General features: G+C 44.4%; 1 protein-coding gene across 1 annotated transcript in view; it reads right to left on the reverse strand.

Annotated features, from left to right (window-relative positions):
• Positions 1–852: 852 nt before the first annotated feature.
• Positions 853–18,564, reverse strand: part of ACE2 (angiotensin converting enzyme 2) — a 129,293-nt gene continuing 111,581 nt past the window's right edge. Inside the window, exons 14-18 of the mRNA XM_073565258.1 lie at positions 16,054–16,112; positions 13,062–13,162; positions 11,088–11,204; positions 9,050–9,244; positions 853–1,466 (exon numbers count right to left, since the gene is read on the reverse strand). Of these exons, the coding sequence (XP_073421359.1) occupies positions 1,280–1,466; positions 9,050–9,244; positions 11,088–11,204; positions 13,062–13,162; positions 16,054–16,112 (659 nt within the window). The 3' untranslated portion in view covers positions 853–1,279. The remainder of the gene's footprint in view (positions 1,467–9,049; positions 9,245–11,087; positions 11,205–13,061; positions 13,163–16,053; positions 16,113–18,564) is intronic.

The following is an 18,564-nucleotide window of genomic DNA, read 5'->3' on the forward strand; positions in this document are numbered from 1 at the left end:
CATCTGATAATTTCCTTTTATGATTTTTTTCTCACACCGAGTACAACCGAGAGAAAATTTACAGATCTGCGCTGCCTCATTGAACAACATTGGCCCGAATGCAATCCCTTTTTTCCTCGCATTGCACTCGTCCGATTTATACGCAAGTGTGAGTGAACCCTTAAGAGAAGCATTCACCAGACAAAGCATTGTTTCACTCTTAAAATGCAATGGTGTCCTTGATGACCGATGTCTCTGCCTATCCTTCATTTTGCCTTTCATGACAAATTAAAGTCCCTGGTTTGAACGTTAAACATACTGTACATATACAGATGTCAGTGACAGTGTGTGGGCAGCTTACTGTACATGTATTTAATTATTAAAAGATTATTTTTCTGAAAAAAATAGTGTGGACTTCCACGTAATTTTCTTTACCAGCAGAGGGAAAGCAGATGAGGGCAGATGTTTGTAGCCTGGGAAAGGGGTAATACCCATGGAGCTTCCCAGGCTATTAATATCATCTCACAGCTGTATGCTTAGCCCTTACTGGCTATTAAAATGGGGGACCCCCAAAAAACTGATCTAGGGTCCCCCTGTAATTAATAACCAGCAAAAGCTAGGAAGACAGTTGCAAGATATTAATAGCCTAAGAAGGGGCCATGGATACTGGTCCCCCAGGTTAACAACATCAGCTCTCAGGCGCCTCAGAAAAGGCGCATCTATAAGATGTGCCAATTCTGGCACTAAGCCTAGCTCTTCCCACTTGCCCTGATGCAGTGGCAAGTGGGGCGACAGTTGGTGGGGTAGTTGATGTCACCTTTGTATTGTCAGGTGACATCAAGCCTAGAGGTTAATAATGGAATGAACTGTTAGTTAGTAATGAAATTATTGTTTTTATTATAATTCATGAACACAAGTAATGTAGTAATGCATGTTACATTTGTAATGAAATATAATTGCGCCACTGATGCACAAGTAAACAAAGAGTGAATATACAGGTAAATTTTGCAAGGGTTATTATAAAACAGAGAATACTGTATCAGTGAGTTAAATGAAACCCGCCATTAATAGGCGTACAACTCGCACTGGTTGGCATGGGTTAAGATTGTGCAGATCAAGTTCTTGGATGATCTGGGCAGTCAACACGTACCCATTTTTTAAAATCTTTTGCCAATGTGTCCTTTCCGAGCATATCTCCAAAGATACTCCATCTTGGTTGGTTACATTCAGATAAAGAATAAAAATGAAGATGACATCTGTTTCTTTAAAACCTCCCTATAGCAGCTTGTGACCAAATGTCTTAGAATGATGTTTGTGGTTCATCATCTTCATAGGCATTATTTTGTTCCCCTACAGTTTCATATGTAGCAACTGGTACGCTATGATCATTTGCTACAGCCACAGCCACGGGATCAACCAAAATCTCAGAAACTTTTTCATCTTCATCTTTCATCATCATCTGTTTTTCTCTATCAGCTTTTCTTTTCCTTTTAGGAAATACAAAGAAATTGCATTATTGTGATGAATGAAAATATACGTAAAGCAGTAGATTACGAAATGTAGCATCTGACAAGTCATAGTACAACCAGACTGGTTATCTGGCTCTAGCTGGCATGCAGCCCAAAGTGCCAGCAATGGGCCATAAGTATTGTAGAGATATGGTCACCATGGGCAGAGCCATGGTCATGGGGCCTGTATGGTGGAAAATAGAATTAATATTACTCCATATGACTGAGTTTTGTGTATTTCATTTACCGCCTCATTGTACCTCTCTATGGCATAGAAAAGTGCCATAATACAACATGCACCATGAAATATTCCATGATGGTTTTTCTTCTGTCAACTGAATCCAGGGGTCGCCTCCTTATGAAATCAGATGCATTTTGGAGGTAGAGCATAGTCTTTATGGGTGCTGTGTCACAGATAAGGGGATGTTACTAGCCTCAGGAATGAGAAATGGTAATAATAATATTTCTTTTTATGTTTAAATGTGAGGAGAGCACCAGGAGGGAGATTTACAGGATGGGGGCCATTATAAAATAAAGGCCCCATGATGGGGCCATAACTAAAGGTTATAGAATGAGGGGTATTTATTACAGGATGGGGCCATAACTACAGGTTGGGGGACAATGTTATAGAATGAGGGGTATTTATTACAGGATGGGGCCATAACTACAGGTTGGGGGACAATGTTATAGAATGACCACCATCGCACTCTAACAAGCATCTCTATTCTTCCGACAGGTATGTCCATCCACCCAGCTCTCCTGCTCTCCTGCTGTCTGTCTATGAAGGACACACAGTGCGTCACCCAGCTTTGCACATAGACTTGCCTCTGCACCTAGCATTCACATGGTATGTCCATCCACCCAGCTCTCCTGCTCTCCTGCTGTCTGTCTATGAAGGACACACAGTGCGTCACCCAGCTTTGCACATAGACTTGCCTCTGCACCTAGCATTCACATGGTATGTCCATCCACCCAGCTCTCCTGCTCTCCTGCTGTCTGTCTATGAAGGACACACAGTGCGTCACCCAGCTTTGCACATAGACTTGCCTCTGCACCTAGCATTCACATGGTATGTCCATCCACCCAGCTCTCCTGCTCTCCTGCTGTCTGTCTATGAAGGACACACAGTGCGTCACCCAGCTTTGCACATAGACTTGCCTCTGCACCTAGCATTCACATGGTATGTCCATCCACCCAGCTCTCCTGCTCTCCTGCTGTCTGTCTATGAAGGACACACAGTGCGTCACCCAGCTTTGCACATAGACTTGCCTCTGCACCTAGCATTCACATGGTATGTCCATCCACCCAGCTCTCCTGCTCTCCTGCTGTCTGTCTATGAAGGACACACAGTGCGTCACCCAGCTTTGCACATAGACTTGCCTCTGCACCTAGCATTCACATGGTATGTCCATCCACCCAGCTCTCCTGCTCTCCTGCTGTCTGTCTATGAAGGACACACAGTGCGTCACCCAGCTTTGCACATAGACTTGCCTCTGCACCTAGCATTCACATGGTATGTCCATCCACCCAGCTCTCCTGCTCTCCTGCTGTCTGTCTATGAAGGACACACAGTGCGTCACCCAGCTTTGCACATAGACTTGCCTCTGCACCTAGCATTCACATGGTATGTCCATCCACCCAGCTCTCCTGCTCTCCTGCTGTCTGTCTATGAAGGACACACAGTGCGTCACCCAGCTTTGCACATAGACTTGCCTCTGCACCTAGCATTCACATGGTATGTCCATCCACCCAGCTCTCCTGCTCTCCTGCTGTCTGTCTATGAAGGACACACAGTGCGTCACCCAGCTTTGCACATAGACTTGCCTCTGCACCTAGCATTCACATGGTATGCCTTTCAGCTAACCCCAGCTTACCCCAGTGTTATTTATGACCTTGTTTACTCTGGCTTGATCATATACATCTGGTCCACTCTTAATTGTCTGGCCAAGATGAGCAGAGACCACTCCTCTCTGCTTCACACCTGACTGCACTTAGTTGTACATATATTGCAGAGTACAAGTCTGCATAGACTTCAGTCTGCATTGTGATTGCTATAAGTGTGTGCTAGAAGTGTGAAGATTAATTTAAGAATTAAAACCAGAATTGGACCAGAAGGGAACTGGACACAGTCACTGTAAACAATGTTTCTGTTTGTTTTCACTTTCACCCCAATAATCCTTCACTTTCTGCTAATTCCCCTAATCCCTACTCCTAGTAAGGAACTGTTCATCTCTTCTTCAATCCTCCCCATCCACCTCACCTCCGCCTCAAAACTGTTCCTTAACATACAATCCTCTGTCTCCAAACACAGACAGCCCCCTCATGCCCTCTCCTGCTCCCACCTGCTAACACTTTCTCTGCTCCTTCTCACTGCTGGTGATATCTCTCCAAATCCTGGTCCTCCTCACCACATTCCCACAGTCATTTCTACCTCCCATCCACGCTCTATCACAACCTTCCGTAACCTCTCCAACCTTATACCCATTCACCCAGCCCCCGCTTCCCCAGTCCCACTAACAGGAGCTCTGTGGAACGCTCGCTCTGTCTGCAACAAGCTTTCCTACATCCATGATCTTTTTGTTACTACCAAACTCTCCTTCCTCGCCATCACCGAAACCTGGCTCACCCCTTCTGACACAGCCTCTCCTGCTGCACTTTCGTATGGCGGCTTCCACCTTTCTCACACCCCCCGCCCCAGCAGCAAACATGGTGGAGGAGTTGGTTTTCTCCTGTCAGATACCTGCTCCTTCACCCCAATCCCACTGCCACCCTCTGTTACCCTCCCTTCCTTTGAGGTGCACTCTGTGCGCATCTACTCCCCCTCCAACCTCCAACTGGCTGTCATCTACCGCCCCCCAGGGCCAGCCACCACCTTCTTTGACCACTTCACCACCTGGTTACTTCATTTCCTTTCCGCGGACATCCCTACTATCATCATGGGCGACTTCAACATCCCCATTGACACTTCCCTCTCAGCTGCCACTAAACTTCTATCTCTCACTTCCTCCTTCGGCCTCACTCAATGGTCTTCTGCAGCCACTCACAAAGATGGCCACACACTAGACCTCATCTTCACCCGCCTCTGCGCCCTATCTAGCCTCTCTAACTCACCTCTTCCTCTCTCTGACCACAACCTGCTCACATTCTCTTCCCTCTTCACTCCATGTCTACAATCCCCACCCCACAAACTTTCACACCCTCGCAGGAATCTTAAACACCTTGACCTACACTCATTCTCCGAATCCCTCCTCCCTCTTACAGATATAAGTTCCTTACACAATGCGGATGACGCTGCCGCTCTATATAACACCACAATAGCTGTAGCTTTGGAATCCGCTGCCCCACTTACACATACCAAAACTCGCAAAATCAACAGACAGCCCTGGCACACCAGCCTGACCAAAGAGCTGAGGCGAGCTTCCAGGGCTGCTGAGCGCAGATGGAAAAGATCCCACTCCAACGAGCATTTCATCGCATTCAAACAGTCCCTCACTACTTTCAAGACCACACTCGCCACAGCTAAACAAACCTACTTCTCATCTCTCATATCCTCCCTGTCTCACAACCCTAAACAGTTATTCAACACCTTCAATTCTCTCCTCTGCCCCCCAGCACCTCCTCCCTCCCCACTCATCTCAGCTGAAGACTTTGCCTCATTTTTCAAGCAGAAAATTGATAACATCAGGGACAGTTTTGGTCAACAACCCCCAGAGCCCTTCCTCCCGACTTCCCAGCCCTCCACCTTCAAAACCAACTTCTCCACCATTACAGAAGATCGACTCTCCACTCTACTCTCAAGATCACATCTCACCACCTGTGCACTCGACCCGATCCCATCCCACTTCATCCCAAACCTCACCACAGTCTTCATCCCAACCCTAACCCATCTCTTCAACCTATCACTAACAACTGGTGTTTTCCCCTCAAGCTTTAAACATGCCTCCATCACACCTATCCTCAAAAAGCCCTCTCTTGACCCATCCTCTGTATCTAGCTATCGCCCTATATCACTTCTCCCATACGCCTCCAAGCTACTGGAACAACACGTCTACCTTGAACTGTCCTCCCATCTCTCTTCTTGCTCCCTCTTCGACCGCTTACAATCTGGCTTCCGGTCACACCACTCCACTGAAACTGCCCTTACTAAGGTCACCAATGACCTCTTAACTGCCAAGAGCAAGCGACACTACTCTGTCCTCCTCCTCCTGGACCTGTCGGCTGCCTTTGACACAGTGGACCATTCCCTATTATTACAGACCCTCTCATCCCTCGGCATCACAGACTTGGCCCTCTCCTGGATCTCATCATACCTAACAGACCGGACATTCAGCGTCTCCCACTCACACACCACCTCCTCACCTCGCCCCCTATCTGTCGGAGTCCCACAAGGTTCAGTCCTAGGGCCCCTGCTGTTCTCTATTTACACCTTTGGCCTGGGACAGCTCATAGAATCTCATGGCTTTCAGTATCATCTTTATGCTGATGACACACAGATCTACATCTCTGGACCAGATATCACCTCCCTACTAACCAGAATCCCTCAATGTCTGTCCACTATTTCATCCTTCTTCTCCACTAGATATCTGAAACTCAACATGGACAAAACAGAATTCATCATCTTTCCCCCATCTCACGTGACCCCCCCTACGAACCTATCAATTACAGTAAATGACTGCCCACTCTCCCCAGTCCCACAAGCTCGCTGCCTCGGAGTAATCCTTGATGCTGATCTCTCCTTCAAACCACATATCCAAACCCTTTCCACTTCCTGCCGACTTCAACTCAAAAATATTTCACGCATCCGTTCATTCCTCACCCAAGAATCTGCAAAAACCCTAGTCCATGCCCTCATCATCTCTCGCCTTGACTACTGCAACCTCATGCTCTGCGGCCTCCCCTCAAACACTCTCGCACCCCTCCAATCTATTCTAAACTCTGCTGCCCGACTAATCCACCTGTCCCCCCGCTATTCCCCAGCTTCTCCCCTCTGTCAATCCCTTCACTGGCTCCCAATTGCCCAGAGACTCCATTACAAAACCCTAACCATGACATACAAAGCCATCCACAACTTGTCTCCTCCATACATCTGTGACCTCGTCTCCCGGTACTTTCCTGCACGCAACCTCCGATCCTCACAAGATCTCCTTCTCTACTCCCCTCTTATCTCCTCTTCCCACAATCGCATACAAGATTTCTCTCGCGCATCACCCCTACTCTGGAACTCTCTACCACAACATATCAGACTCTCACCTACCATCGAAACCTTCAAAAAGAGCCTGAAGACCCACCTCTTCCGACAAGCCTATAACCTGCAGTAACCACCGATCGACCAAACCGCTGCACGACCAGCTCTACCCTCGCCTACTGTATTATCACCCATCCCTTGAAGATTGTGAGCCCTCGCGGGCAGGGTCCTCTCTCCTCCTGTACCAGTTATGACTTGTATTGTTTAAGATTATTGTACTTGTTTTTATGTATACCCCCCTCACATGTAAAGCGCCATGGAATAAATGGCGCTATAACAATAAATAATAATAATAATAATAATGAGGGGTATTTATTACAGGATGGGGCCATAACTACAGGATGTGGGACAATGCTACAGAATGAGAGATATTGTTACAGGATGGGGGACATTACAGGATAGGTGCCAGGATGGGGGGGCATTCCTACAGGATAGGTGCCAGGATGGGGCGCATTCCTACAGGATAGGTGCCAGGATGGGGGACATTACAGGATAGGCGCCAGGATGGGGGACATTATTACAGGATTGGCGCCAGGATGGGGGACATTATTACAGAATAGGTGCCAGGATGGGGGACATTACAGGATAGGCGCCAGGATGGGGGACATTATTACAGGATAGGTGCCAGGATGGGGGACATTATTACAGGATAGGTGCCAGGATGGGGGACATTATTACAGGATAGGTGCCAGGATGGGGGACATTATTACAGGATAGGTGCCAGGATGGGGGACATTATTACAGGATAGGTGCCAGGATGGGGGACATTATTACAGGATAGGTGCCAGGATGGGGGACATTATTACAGGATAGGCGCCAGGATGGGGGACATTACAGGATAGGCGCCAGGATGGGGGACATTATTACAGGATAGGTGCCAGGATGGGGGACATTATTACAGGATAGGTGCCAGGATGGGGGACATTACAGGATGGGTGCCAGGATGGGGAACATTACAGGATAGGCACCAGGGTGGGGGACATTATTACAGGATAGGTGCCAGGATGGGGGGCATTCCTACAGGATAGGTGCCAGGATGGGGGCATTATTACAGGATAGGTGCCAGGATGGGGGACATTACAGGATAGGCGCCAGGATGGGGGACATTATTACAGGATAGGTGTGAGGATGGGGGGCATTATTACAAGATGGGAGACATCATTACAGAACGAAGAATACTATTACAAGATTGGGCCCAGTATTGGGGACATTATTGGAGAATGGGAAACATTAAAACAGGATGAAAGATATTATTACAGGATGGGGCCCAGGATGAAGGACATTATTATAAGATGGGGGACATTAGTACATGATAGGTTCCATGACAGAGGACATTATTGCAGGATGGAGGACATCACTACAGGATATAGGATACTATTGCAGGATAGGGGCCAGGATGAAGGACCTTGTTACAGGGGCCAATAGATTGTACAAACATTATAGTGGGGACCTCAGTACAAATTTTGCACCTGGGCCAATAGAACTTCCGTTACATCACTGGCTATAAACCTCTCTTACTTTCTAATTCACAACAGGAAGTTGCCTTCATTGCCTGTTAAAAGGGATATCCAGTCTTGGGGTACAAGTGTGCAGTCACTTTATGTGATCGAAGACCTGTTAATCTTCACATCGTGCAAACTGCGCGCTGTCAGGATTCTCGGGTGACGGGAGCTGGGGTCATTTGACCGCAGGTATGCGATTTGCATAATCCCAGCCACATTCCGACTAGACGTATCCGGCCTCGCTTAATTCGATTGTATTGAGCAAGGAGGCGCACATCTAGTCGGTTCATAACCGCATGTATACAGATTTCAGACTTGTGGCCATCCACTCACTCCCGACATTAGAGAATTCTGACGGTGTGCGCTGTGGGGGACAATCACATGAAGTGACTGCAGACTTGTACCCCAAAGCCGAACAACCTCTTTAAACTTATATTTGAGCTGCTTTTCAGGAATTGTCACTGTTTCTCCAAGCCCTGAGGCTTCCATTACATAACACCTCTACTGTTGGGAGTGCTCACTTAAATCAGTGCCAGTTTTGCAATATTAGGGTAGGATATTCAAGTTATTTTAAACGTATTTCTCAGCAGGGAGGAAGTAAAGGACTTCAGTAATTTAACTCTCTTTCTTCTCCACCTATATTCAATGGTATGGCATGCAGCCTGCATGTGAATAAAGCTGATAAACTGCACAGAACACTTAATGGTTAATTCTAGACTGGAAATATGATTTTACACTATGAAGGACATATTATTAAGTACATTTCCATAATTATTCCACTATATATAATGTGCTAATATGATTTTATAACTTACTTTTTCCTGTCCCTTTGGCCAAGCACAAGTAGAACAACCAGAGCAATAACTAGCAGCAAAGCCACGACACCGAAAACCACTAGCCACACTGAGAAAGACCCTTCATTGGGAGATGACAATGTTGGTGGAATACCCAGAAATTCCAAGGAGTCTTCATTGAGTAGGAAAGCACTATTGATTCTTCCTTTTGAAAACCTGTTCATAAAGTACATTATTAGTAGGTTATATAAATGTTCTTGTTAAACAAACCAGGGTCAATTAAAAGGTAGACATACAGTACAGACCAAAAGTTTGGACACACCTTCTCATTCAAAGAGTTTTCTTTATTTTCATGACTATGAAAACTGTAGATTCACTGTGAAGGCATCAAAACTATGAATTACCACATGTGGAATTATATAATTAACAAAAAAGTGTGAAACAACTGAAAATATGTCTTATATTCTAGGTTCTTCAAAGTAGCCACCTTTTGCTTTGCACACTCTTGGCATTCTCTTGATGAGCTTCAAGAGGTAATCACCGGAAATGGTCTTCCAACAGTCTTGAATGAGTTCCCAGAGATGCTTAGCACTTGTTGGCCCTTTTGCCTTCACTCTGCGGTCCAAACCATCTCGATTGGGTTCAGGTCTGGTGACTGTGGAGGCCAGGTCATCTGGCGTAGCACCCCATCACTCTCCATCTTGGTCAAATAGCCCTTACACAGCCTGGAGGTGTGTGTTGGGGTCATTGTCCTGTTGAAAAATAAATGATGGTCCAACTAAACGCAAACCGGATAGAATAGCTTGTCGCTGCAAGATGATGTGGTAGCCATGCTGGTTCAGTATGCCTTTAATTTTGAATAAATTCCCAACAGCGTCACCAGCGAAGCACCCCCACACCATCACACCTCCTCCTCCACGCTTCACGGTGGGAACCAGGCATGTAGAGTCCATCCGTTCACCTTTTCTGCCTCGCACAAAGACACGGTCGTTGGAACCAAAGATCTCAAATTTGGACTCATCAGATCAAAGCACAGATTTCCACTGGTCTAATGTCCATTCCTTGTGTTCTTTAGCCCAAACAAGTCTCTTCTGCTTGTGGCCTGTCCTTAGCAGTGGTTTCCTAGCAGCTATTTTACCATGAAGGCCTACTGCACAAAGTCTCTTCTTAACAGTTGTTATAGAGATGTGTCTGCTGCTAGAACTCTGTGTGGCATTGACCTGGTCTCTAATGTGAGCTGCTGTTAACCTGCGATTTCTGAGGCTGGTGACTCGGATGAACTTATCCTCCGCAGCAGAGGTGACTCTTGTTCTTCCTTTCCTGGGGCGGTCCTCATGTGAGCCAGTTTCTTTGTAGTGCTTGATTGTTTTTGCCACAGCACTTGGGGACACTCTCAAAGTTTTCCCAATTTTTCGCACTGACTGACCTTCATTTCTTAAAGTAATGATGGCCACTCATTTTTCTTTACTTATCTGCTTTTTTCTTGCCATAATACAAATTCTAACAGTCTATTCAGTAGGATTATCAGCTGTGTATCCACCAGACTTCTGCACAACACAACCGATAGTCCCAACCCCATTTATAAGGCAAGAAATCCTACTTACTAAACCTGACAGGGCACACCTGTGAAGTGAAAACCATTTCCGGTGACTACCTCTTGAAGCTCATCAAGAGAATGCCAAGAGTGTGCGAAGCAGTAATCAAAGCAAAAGGTGGCTACTTTGAAGAACCTAGAATATAAGACATATTTTCAGTTGTTTCACACTTTTTTGCTAATTCTATAATTCCACATGTGTTAATTCATAGTTTTGATGCCTTCAGAGTGAATCTACAATTTTCATAGTCATGAAAACAAAGAAAACTCTTTGAATGAGAAGGTGTGTCCAAACTTTTGGTCTGTACTGTACGAGACATGTGACCTGGCGCCTCCACTGCTTTGCAAGACTAGAAAGCTTCCACCACTCACACTAATGGCCACGTGGGGATTGTTCTTGAAGGGGGATGAAGGACCTAAACATCATTAATCTGATCCTAAAAGCAATTAAAAAATATCCTTTACCGAACAGCATCTTCCACTTCAGATTTTGGTATTATGTTTCCAATTTCTTGAGGCATCGTAACATAGAAATAGAAGGATATTCTTTCAGTCTCGTTGAAAATATGGACATCTTCATCTCTATATATAAAAAAAAAATAAATATTAAATTGAATTATAATTTTATGGTGACATTTTAGAATCACATTTCTATTTCTTAACGGCACAACCTAGAATCTTTTCCATAATATGATATTATATTAATCATGGTGTTGACATTAACTTGCTTGCCCTACAGAACTTCCATAAGTCCAATGAAAGAATAAGGGCTGATAGCAGTGCACAGTACAAGGAAAGTAAATCTCCAGAGTTCTGCTGAACTAGACTTTTAGCATCAAAGATCCCAATGGTCCTGTAAATGGGTTCAGTAAATTGATGTGGAGTCTGGGATTACATCCACGAAAAGTTGATCATTTTTCTTCCGTGTGTCATACAATTTGCATCTTTTTATCGCTCTTGTTTTTAAAAACTGAAGGCGGTAAAAACTTTCTGACTTTATTTTTAACAATTGACAATTAGCAAAGAGTCATTGCAAAACAAATGAAAAATGTTTGTCATTCTTTTTTGATGGAGACCCATAAACAATCTAGAAATTGGGTCCAGCTCACACCGTGAAACTTATGAAACAGACTTACCAATCTGTTTAGAAAATACAACAATTTTAATTGCTTGATTAAACTCTACGGATCAGTGTGCTGTATGTTTTAAAGGGAACCTGTTTCATGAAAAAAATGCTATTAACCTGCAGATATGGGATTAATCTGCAGCTTAATATCATTCTGAACCTGCCCAGCGGCGACACTTAGACCCCTGCTGCTGGGAGAAAATGAACTTTTTTCCTATCGGCAGAGTCTCGGTCATCGGGTTGGTGCCAGCGCAGGCTCAGTCACCACTCTGTGTATGGGAGCGGAGTCCGCTGTAACCGCGCACCGTGCACTGACTGACAGCTAGCTTTAATGCTGAGCTGCTGTCAGTCAGTACTGACCAGCATGCTGCCGGAAGGAATAAAGTTCATTTTCTCCCTGCAGTGGTGCTGTAAGTGCTGGTTGCGGGCAGGGTCAAAACACTATCAACCTGCAGATTTACTTCATATCTGCAGGTTAATAGTGTTTTTTTGCATGACATATACGATGTGTGAACGTTATCTTGACCTTTTACTTATTTTTTCCTGTACATATGTTGTTCTTTTGATAATCCAAAGCATCACTTCCTGAATGTGATTTTGAGCACTTTGAGGGGTGCACTTTTTAAAATGGTATCACTTTTTGGATTTTCTTGACATATAGGCCACTCAAAGTCACTTCAAAACTGAATAGATTTGTAAAAATATTGCTTTTGTCTATTTTGCTGAAAAAAAATGAAAATTGCTGCTAAAATTACTCTCCTAACATCCTAACGAAATAAGAGGGCATTTAAAAAACGATTCTGGTGTCAAGTAGACAAAGCAACAATGCTATTTCTAAACTATTTTGTCTGGTAATTTGTTAATAGGGCATACAAATTTAAAGTTTGAAAATTGCAAATTTTACAAATTTTTTCCCAACTTTCCAATACTTTCATGAATAAGCGCAAATTTTATCAACCTAAATTAACTTCTAACATAAAGTACAATGTATCACAAAAGACCAGTCTCCAAATCGTTGGGATTGGAAGAAGCATTCCAAACTCATTACTGACAGGAAGGTGAAAGCGGTCTTTAGGGGTAAGAGGTTAAAGAATGTGAGTAATCCAAATATAGATAGTTTATGGTGATTAGCAATCATTTAGGATCCACAATAATATCCAAATGAGAGAAGACCTGTCAAATTGACCCAGATCTGAAAGAAGTCTTACTGAATGGACCATTGAATTTTGACTTTTTCCCTTTGAGCACTGTATTACCGATATATACTGCACACAGGATACAAGGAGTTAGATGAAGGGATGAAATATACTTACGAAAATTCTGCCACCTGTCTTTTCTTTGTACTATAGTACTTTGACATGGCGTAAGCAATTGTCGACCTGAACAAGCTTAGCTCACTGCTGTCCCAAGTGTACTGTCAAAGTAAACAAAAAACACTTAAAATGGGGAAAAAAATTATTATTTATTTTACAAAATAACAAAAAGTATGGGTGTAACCAGAAGGAGTGCAGAGGTCACAGTGACATCTAGGTCCTTGTACCAAAGACCTCTGTGCCTCAGATGATTATTATAACTATCACATAGTAGGCTGGGTTGCCAATTAACTTTTTTATTTTTTCTGGACAGCTTATATATATATTTTATAAGCTTATTGTATCACGGGCAGTCAACATTTTTTTGTGGACACATTGAAAAACAGTAATAAATCATTAAGATTTCAAGTACCGTAATACATGTCTACAGCCCCTAATACTGAAATGAAGACATAAGCTATATTCACTGTGAAGTATAAAATTATATTCTTCTGCTTTGAAAAAATAGTATTTATAACTGACAGGGAAGAACAGGGTCCTATTTTTACTGACCAACCAGGAATTCTTGGATGGCTGCAAGCTCTTATAGTAGATGAGGTCCAACATTGAGGTGCTGGAGAATCTCTGCCATAAAATAATGTTAATTTGACCAGTCAAATGCGTAGGACTTTTTGTAGAGTCAATTAAAAAGTCAATTATTTGGAATCAGTTATATAAAGGCCCCCGTCACAAGTTTTGTGACACAACAGCGATCTCACCAGCGAGATCGCTGTGTGTGACAGCGATCAGCGACTGGCCCCCCTGCCGGTATCGCTGATCGCTCTGGGAAATCTCTGGACATTTCTTTCGTCGCTGATCTCCCGCTGGCCAGCACGCATCGCTGCGTGTGACAGGTGGGATACCAGCGATCAGCGATAAAATAATAATAAAAAAAAAAATATATTGTTATTCTCACCTTCCGACGTCCCGCGCAGCATTCCCGCCTCTCTCCACGCTCCGGTCCCAGTAATCCTTTGCAAGAATGACCGCGAGACTTCGCGATCCCGCGAGAACGGACGTCATCGCGGTAATTCTCACAAAGGATTACTGGGACCGGGAGCGTGGAGAGAGGCGGGAATGCTGCGCGGGACGTCGGAAGGTGAGAATAACAATATTTTTTATTTTAATTCTATTTTTGACATGGATCCATGCTGAACACAGCGATACCGCACACGCGGCGTCGCTGTGCTAATCGCTGGTGAAGCTGTCTGTTTGACAGCTCACCAGCGATCACATAGCGATTCACCAGCGATCCTGACACGTTGATATCGTTGTCGGGATCGCTGGTAAGTCGCTATGTGTGACAGGGCCTTAAGACTTTTCCTCTGATTGTTCCACTCCTGGTTTTGGCTTACAAATACTGAGGTAAAAAAAACTATCCAAATACTGAACGTGTGAACATGGCCTCACAGTGATAAGAGAAAAGTCTATCTGGGGTAAGTAATAGAATAAACACCTATCTTGAGACTATGGGAAAATGTTGAAGTCCATCTAGATGGAATTTTAGACCGTTAACTATGTACACGTGGACAGGCTGTTCTTAAGGGACATGTTCACACAGGCCAACAAATACTCATGGTACAGAACTGTTATTAGTAGTTGTTCAGTGTCCATACAGCATCGTGCTACCGGCAGCACATATGGGACGATGTGCTGCTACCATGATTTCTATGCCCAGATAAACAATCCAACAGTTTGATAAAGGAGCATTTTGCTTGTATTTTGGGTGATTTCTGCCATTTTTAGGGCAATAATTGGGAACGAACATTATAACGTCGGCTCATCTGACAATCCCCTTCAGGCTGGGGTCAGACTTGCGGGAAACTCGCAAAAGTCTCTCATCTTAATACCTGGCACTGCCGTCGACACGTGGGACCGGAGCGCTCAGCTGCATAGATATACAGGGAGCCGCACACTCAGGTCCCGAGTGCCGGCGGCAGTGCTGGGTGTTAAGATGAAAGACTCGTCCGAGTTTCTCGCAAGTCTGACCCCGGCCTTAATCTGTGCTTGGCTAAGACCCAAGACTATATGGATCAGTTTGGGTACCGACTGATGACCGATGATCAGAGTTTCTGATATTTATTTCATAACATGGAGGTCTAAATGTTAATTTAAAGGGTCAACCCAAAAACTTTTATGCTGTATTTATTGTTGCAGAGTAATTTTTTAGGCTATGTTCACACGCAGTGTTTTTTCTACTTTTTTTCTGAAGTCAAAATCTGTTCTCTTGACTGTAACAATGTTGCGTTCAAAATGCCAATTTAACTGCATTCTCACAGTTTTTGTAGCGTTTTTGCTGTGTTGTTTGCTTGTTTTTTTCACAGTTTTCTTAGGTATGGATTACGTGTGTTTTGACAACATAATAAAGTTAGTTTTATTCACCAAAACCGCTTCTAAAATGTGAAAACGTTTGTTGTGTTTTTTTGCATAGTTTTTTCACGTTCTCATTAATTTCCATGGGTGAAAAAATGCTATAAAAACACTTAAAGATTTGAAATGCTGCAAATTACAAAAACGCTGCAGTTCTCAAATTCAGTCATTTAAAAATAAGAAGCGTGTGCAGGAGATATCTGAAATCTCATAGCTTTTGCTGGAAATGTAAAAAAGCAGCTTTTAGTTTGCAGTAAAAATTCAGCAATAAATCGCTGTAAAAGTGCTGCATGTGAATATGCCCCTAGATTGGTATGCATGCATTTTTACGGCATTATTGTGTTTTTGTATTACCACTTGCAAAAAATATTTTTTTTGCCCAATTTTAATTGTCTACATTTGTGTATCAGTTCATGCAACCAAATCTCCATTATACGTCAATAGTAATAAAACACTATGAGAAATCTTTAGGTTAAATTGAGCAGAATTTTTCTAGATTAAGTTCATATCTAAATCACCATCTCAGGACATTACACATTAGTACATAAAAACATCCCAGATCATGTTCTGATTTTCATCTTACCGCTTTATCTCCCAGCCCCGCTTTCAGACTGATCCTCACTTTGATTGAATTGTCTGAGTCTAAAAATAGTAAAGCAGAAAAAGATTTTAGCAACAGTTTTAATTTCATTTACCAGTATGATAAACGTGTTCTGGAAGGGAATCTGTCATAATAAAATCTCATATTGATTAAAGGGAACCTGTCACCCCCCCAGGGCCTTCTGCATTCTGTGATGGTGGCTCTTATATTTCTTATCCCTAGGAACACTGAAATAAAGACTTTTATAAATTCCCCGCCACACCTCTATTGTGCCATGGAGGTATGTTTTCTCCCCGTGTCAACCGCCTCGCAGCCATCCATAGTCTCCCTCTTGCCTCTGTGCACCGCCTCCTCTGTTCTTCATTACATGCCCGGCGCCTGCGCTCTGCAAATATTTCTCGGGCATGTGCAGTGTGCGCTACCCGTGAACTAACATTAGGTGATGATGTAATGATATCGCCCCTGCGTGGAGCGGAGGCCCCAGATCCCGCCCCGCAGTGTGTTATGATGTATTCACACTACAGGGTTGGGAATGTGGCACCTGCGCAGTAAGGATCTCTGCGCCTGTCCCTATCTCCCTCCTCCTGTCATGATCCATGTTGGATCTGACAGAATAAATGCACACAGTAACCTTTTTTTTTTTCCTTTGGCTGTGTGCCAAAGGTGGTTTTTCCCCGGTGGCCATTAGGGTCATTGCACTGTGGTGATATCAGTTGTAGTTTTCCCCCCGGTGGCCATTATGGTCATTGCAGTTTGGTTACCTTAGTTTGTGCACGTAATTATGCAACAGGTGTGATAGCTCTATAAGAGAGTATCAGGTGTGTTAATCACTGTTGGTGATAAGTTTCTCATTTGCAAGCAAGCCTGGGTAAAGAATGGAGCTGAAGGAAAGTAATGGGCAGCCCAGTCAGAGTGCTGGAGTAGCAGCTATGGTGTCTGCAAGGAGGGCTGGCATGGATTGGTGGAGTGTCAGCTATGGTGTCTGGAAGGAGGGCTGGCATTGCTTGGTGGAGTGGCAGCTATGGTGTAGAGCTGCACTCAGAATGCTGGACTCGGTTGCAGAAAGCAGGACTCAAAATGTTGGACTCTTTGGCAGAAAAGCTGGACTCATTTGCTGGACTTTGTTTCGGGACAGCTGCATGCAGGTGTGGACTCTGTTTGCTCCAAGGCTGCACTATGGTACTGAGAAGATCCGTTTCTGGACAATGCACCCAGATGTCGGACACGGTGGAGGAAAAGATACACGCAGGTGGTGGGCTCTGTTGCTGGGAGTGTAAGCAACAGAGCAAAGCTAAGTGGTGTTCCCCTGTTTTGTCACTTTTCCTTATGTGTGTTTAGTGCAGTGGTGGGATTAGTTTCCGCACCAACCAATTCCCTAGTGAGGGTTTAGGTGCAGGGTGAGTCAGGGTTTTGAGGTTCCTGATCGGCGCCCGGTGCGGAACCGGCCTAGGGTACGTTAGGAGTGTAGAGACACTGACTTAGGGGAGTGCAGGAGGTCTCCACTTCCCCGTTCCCTATCGCAGGGCCACCATTGTTAATGTTACCCAGGCTTTCCCTATTCCCTTTGTCTTATTGTATCAGTTACCGGCCTGTGGGCAGCGTCACATAGGACCATTACACGTGCCGCATCCTGTTGTATCAGTTACCGGCCTGCTGGCCGTGTGACACAGGACAGGGCACGTGACACCTCCTCTTTCCTCCACCGTAATACGTCGGCAGTTCAGCACACTAATACGCTGCCGAGTGCCAACGTATTACGATGGAGGAAAGAGGAGAAGGGATATGGGGACAGGCGCAGAGATCCTCACTGCGCAGGTGCCAGACTCCCAGCCCTGCAGTGTGAATACATCATAACACACTGCGGGGCGGGATCTGTGGCCTCCGCTACACGCAGGCTCGATATCATTACATCATCACCTAATGTAAGTACACAGGCAGCACGCACAGCGCATGCCCGAAAAATGTTTTCAGAGCGCAGGCGCCGGTTTTGTAACGAGGAACAGAGGAGGAGGCGCACAGAGGCAAGAGGGAGATGATGGACGTCTGCGAGGCGGTTGACACGGGGAGAAAATACATACCTCCATGGCACAATAGCGGTGTGGTGGGGAATTTATAAATATCTGTATTTCAGCATTAGTCGGGATAAGAAACATAAGAGCCACCATCACAGAATGCAGCCTTAGTGCTGCTGAAGGTGGCTCTTTTACTTTAAAAGGCCCTGGGGGGTGACAGGTTCCCTTTAAATCAGGTTTTTATGGTATTAGTCTTTTTTTAAAGAGGACCTTTCGCTAAATTTTTAATGTTGAGCGGAACACACCATGTAATAGTGGCTTCAGAGCAGAATAAAACTTTTTTCTTTTAGTTTTTCCTCTTTGTTGCAGAGAGATTAGCAAATTATTTGCTACCAAATGAGTTAATCTTTGCTATGCCCAAGTGGGTGTTATCAGATAGTAACTCATACATGAAGCTGTACACACCCTCAGAGAAAACACA

Source organism: Dendrobates tinctorius, unplaced genomic scaffold, assembly GCF_039654945.1.
Source record: "Dendrobates tinctorius isolate UK_male_01 unplaced genomic scaffold, ASM3965494v1 ptg000016l, whole genome shotgun sequence".
NCBI classification, from domain to species: domain Eukaryota; kingdom Metazoa; phylum Chordata; class Amphibia; order Anura; family Dendrobatidae; genus Dendrobates; species Dendrobates tinctorius.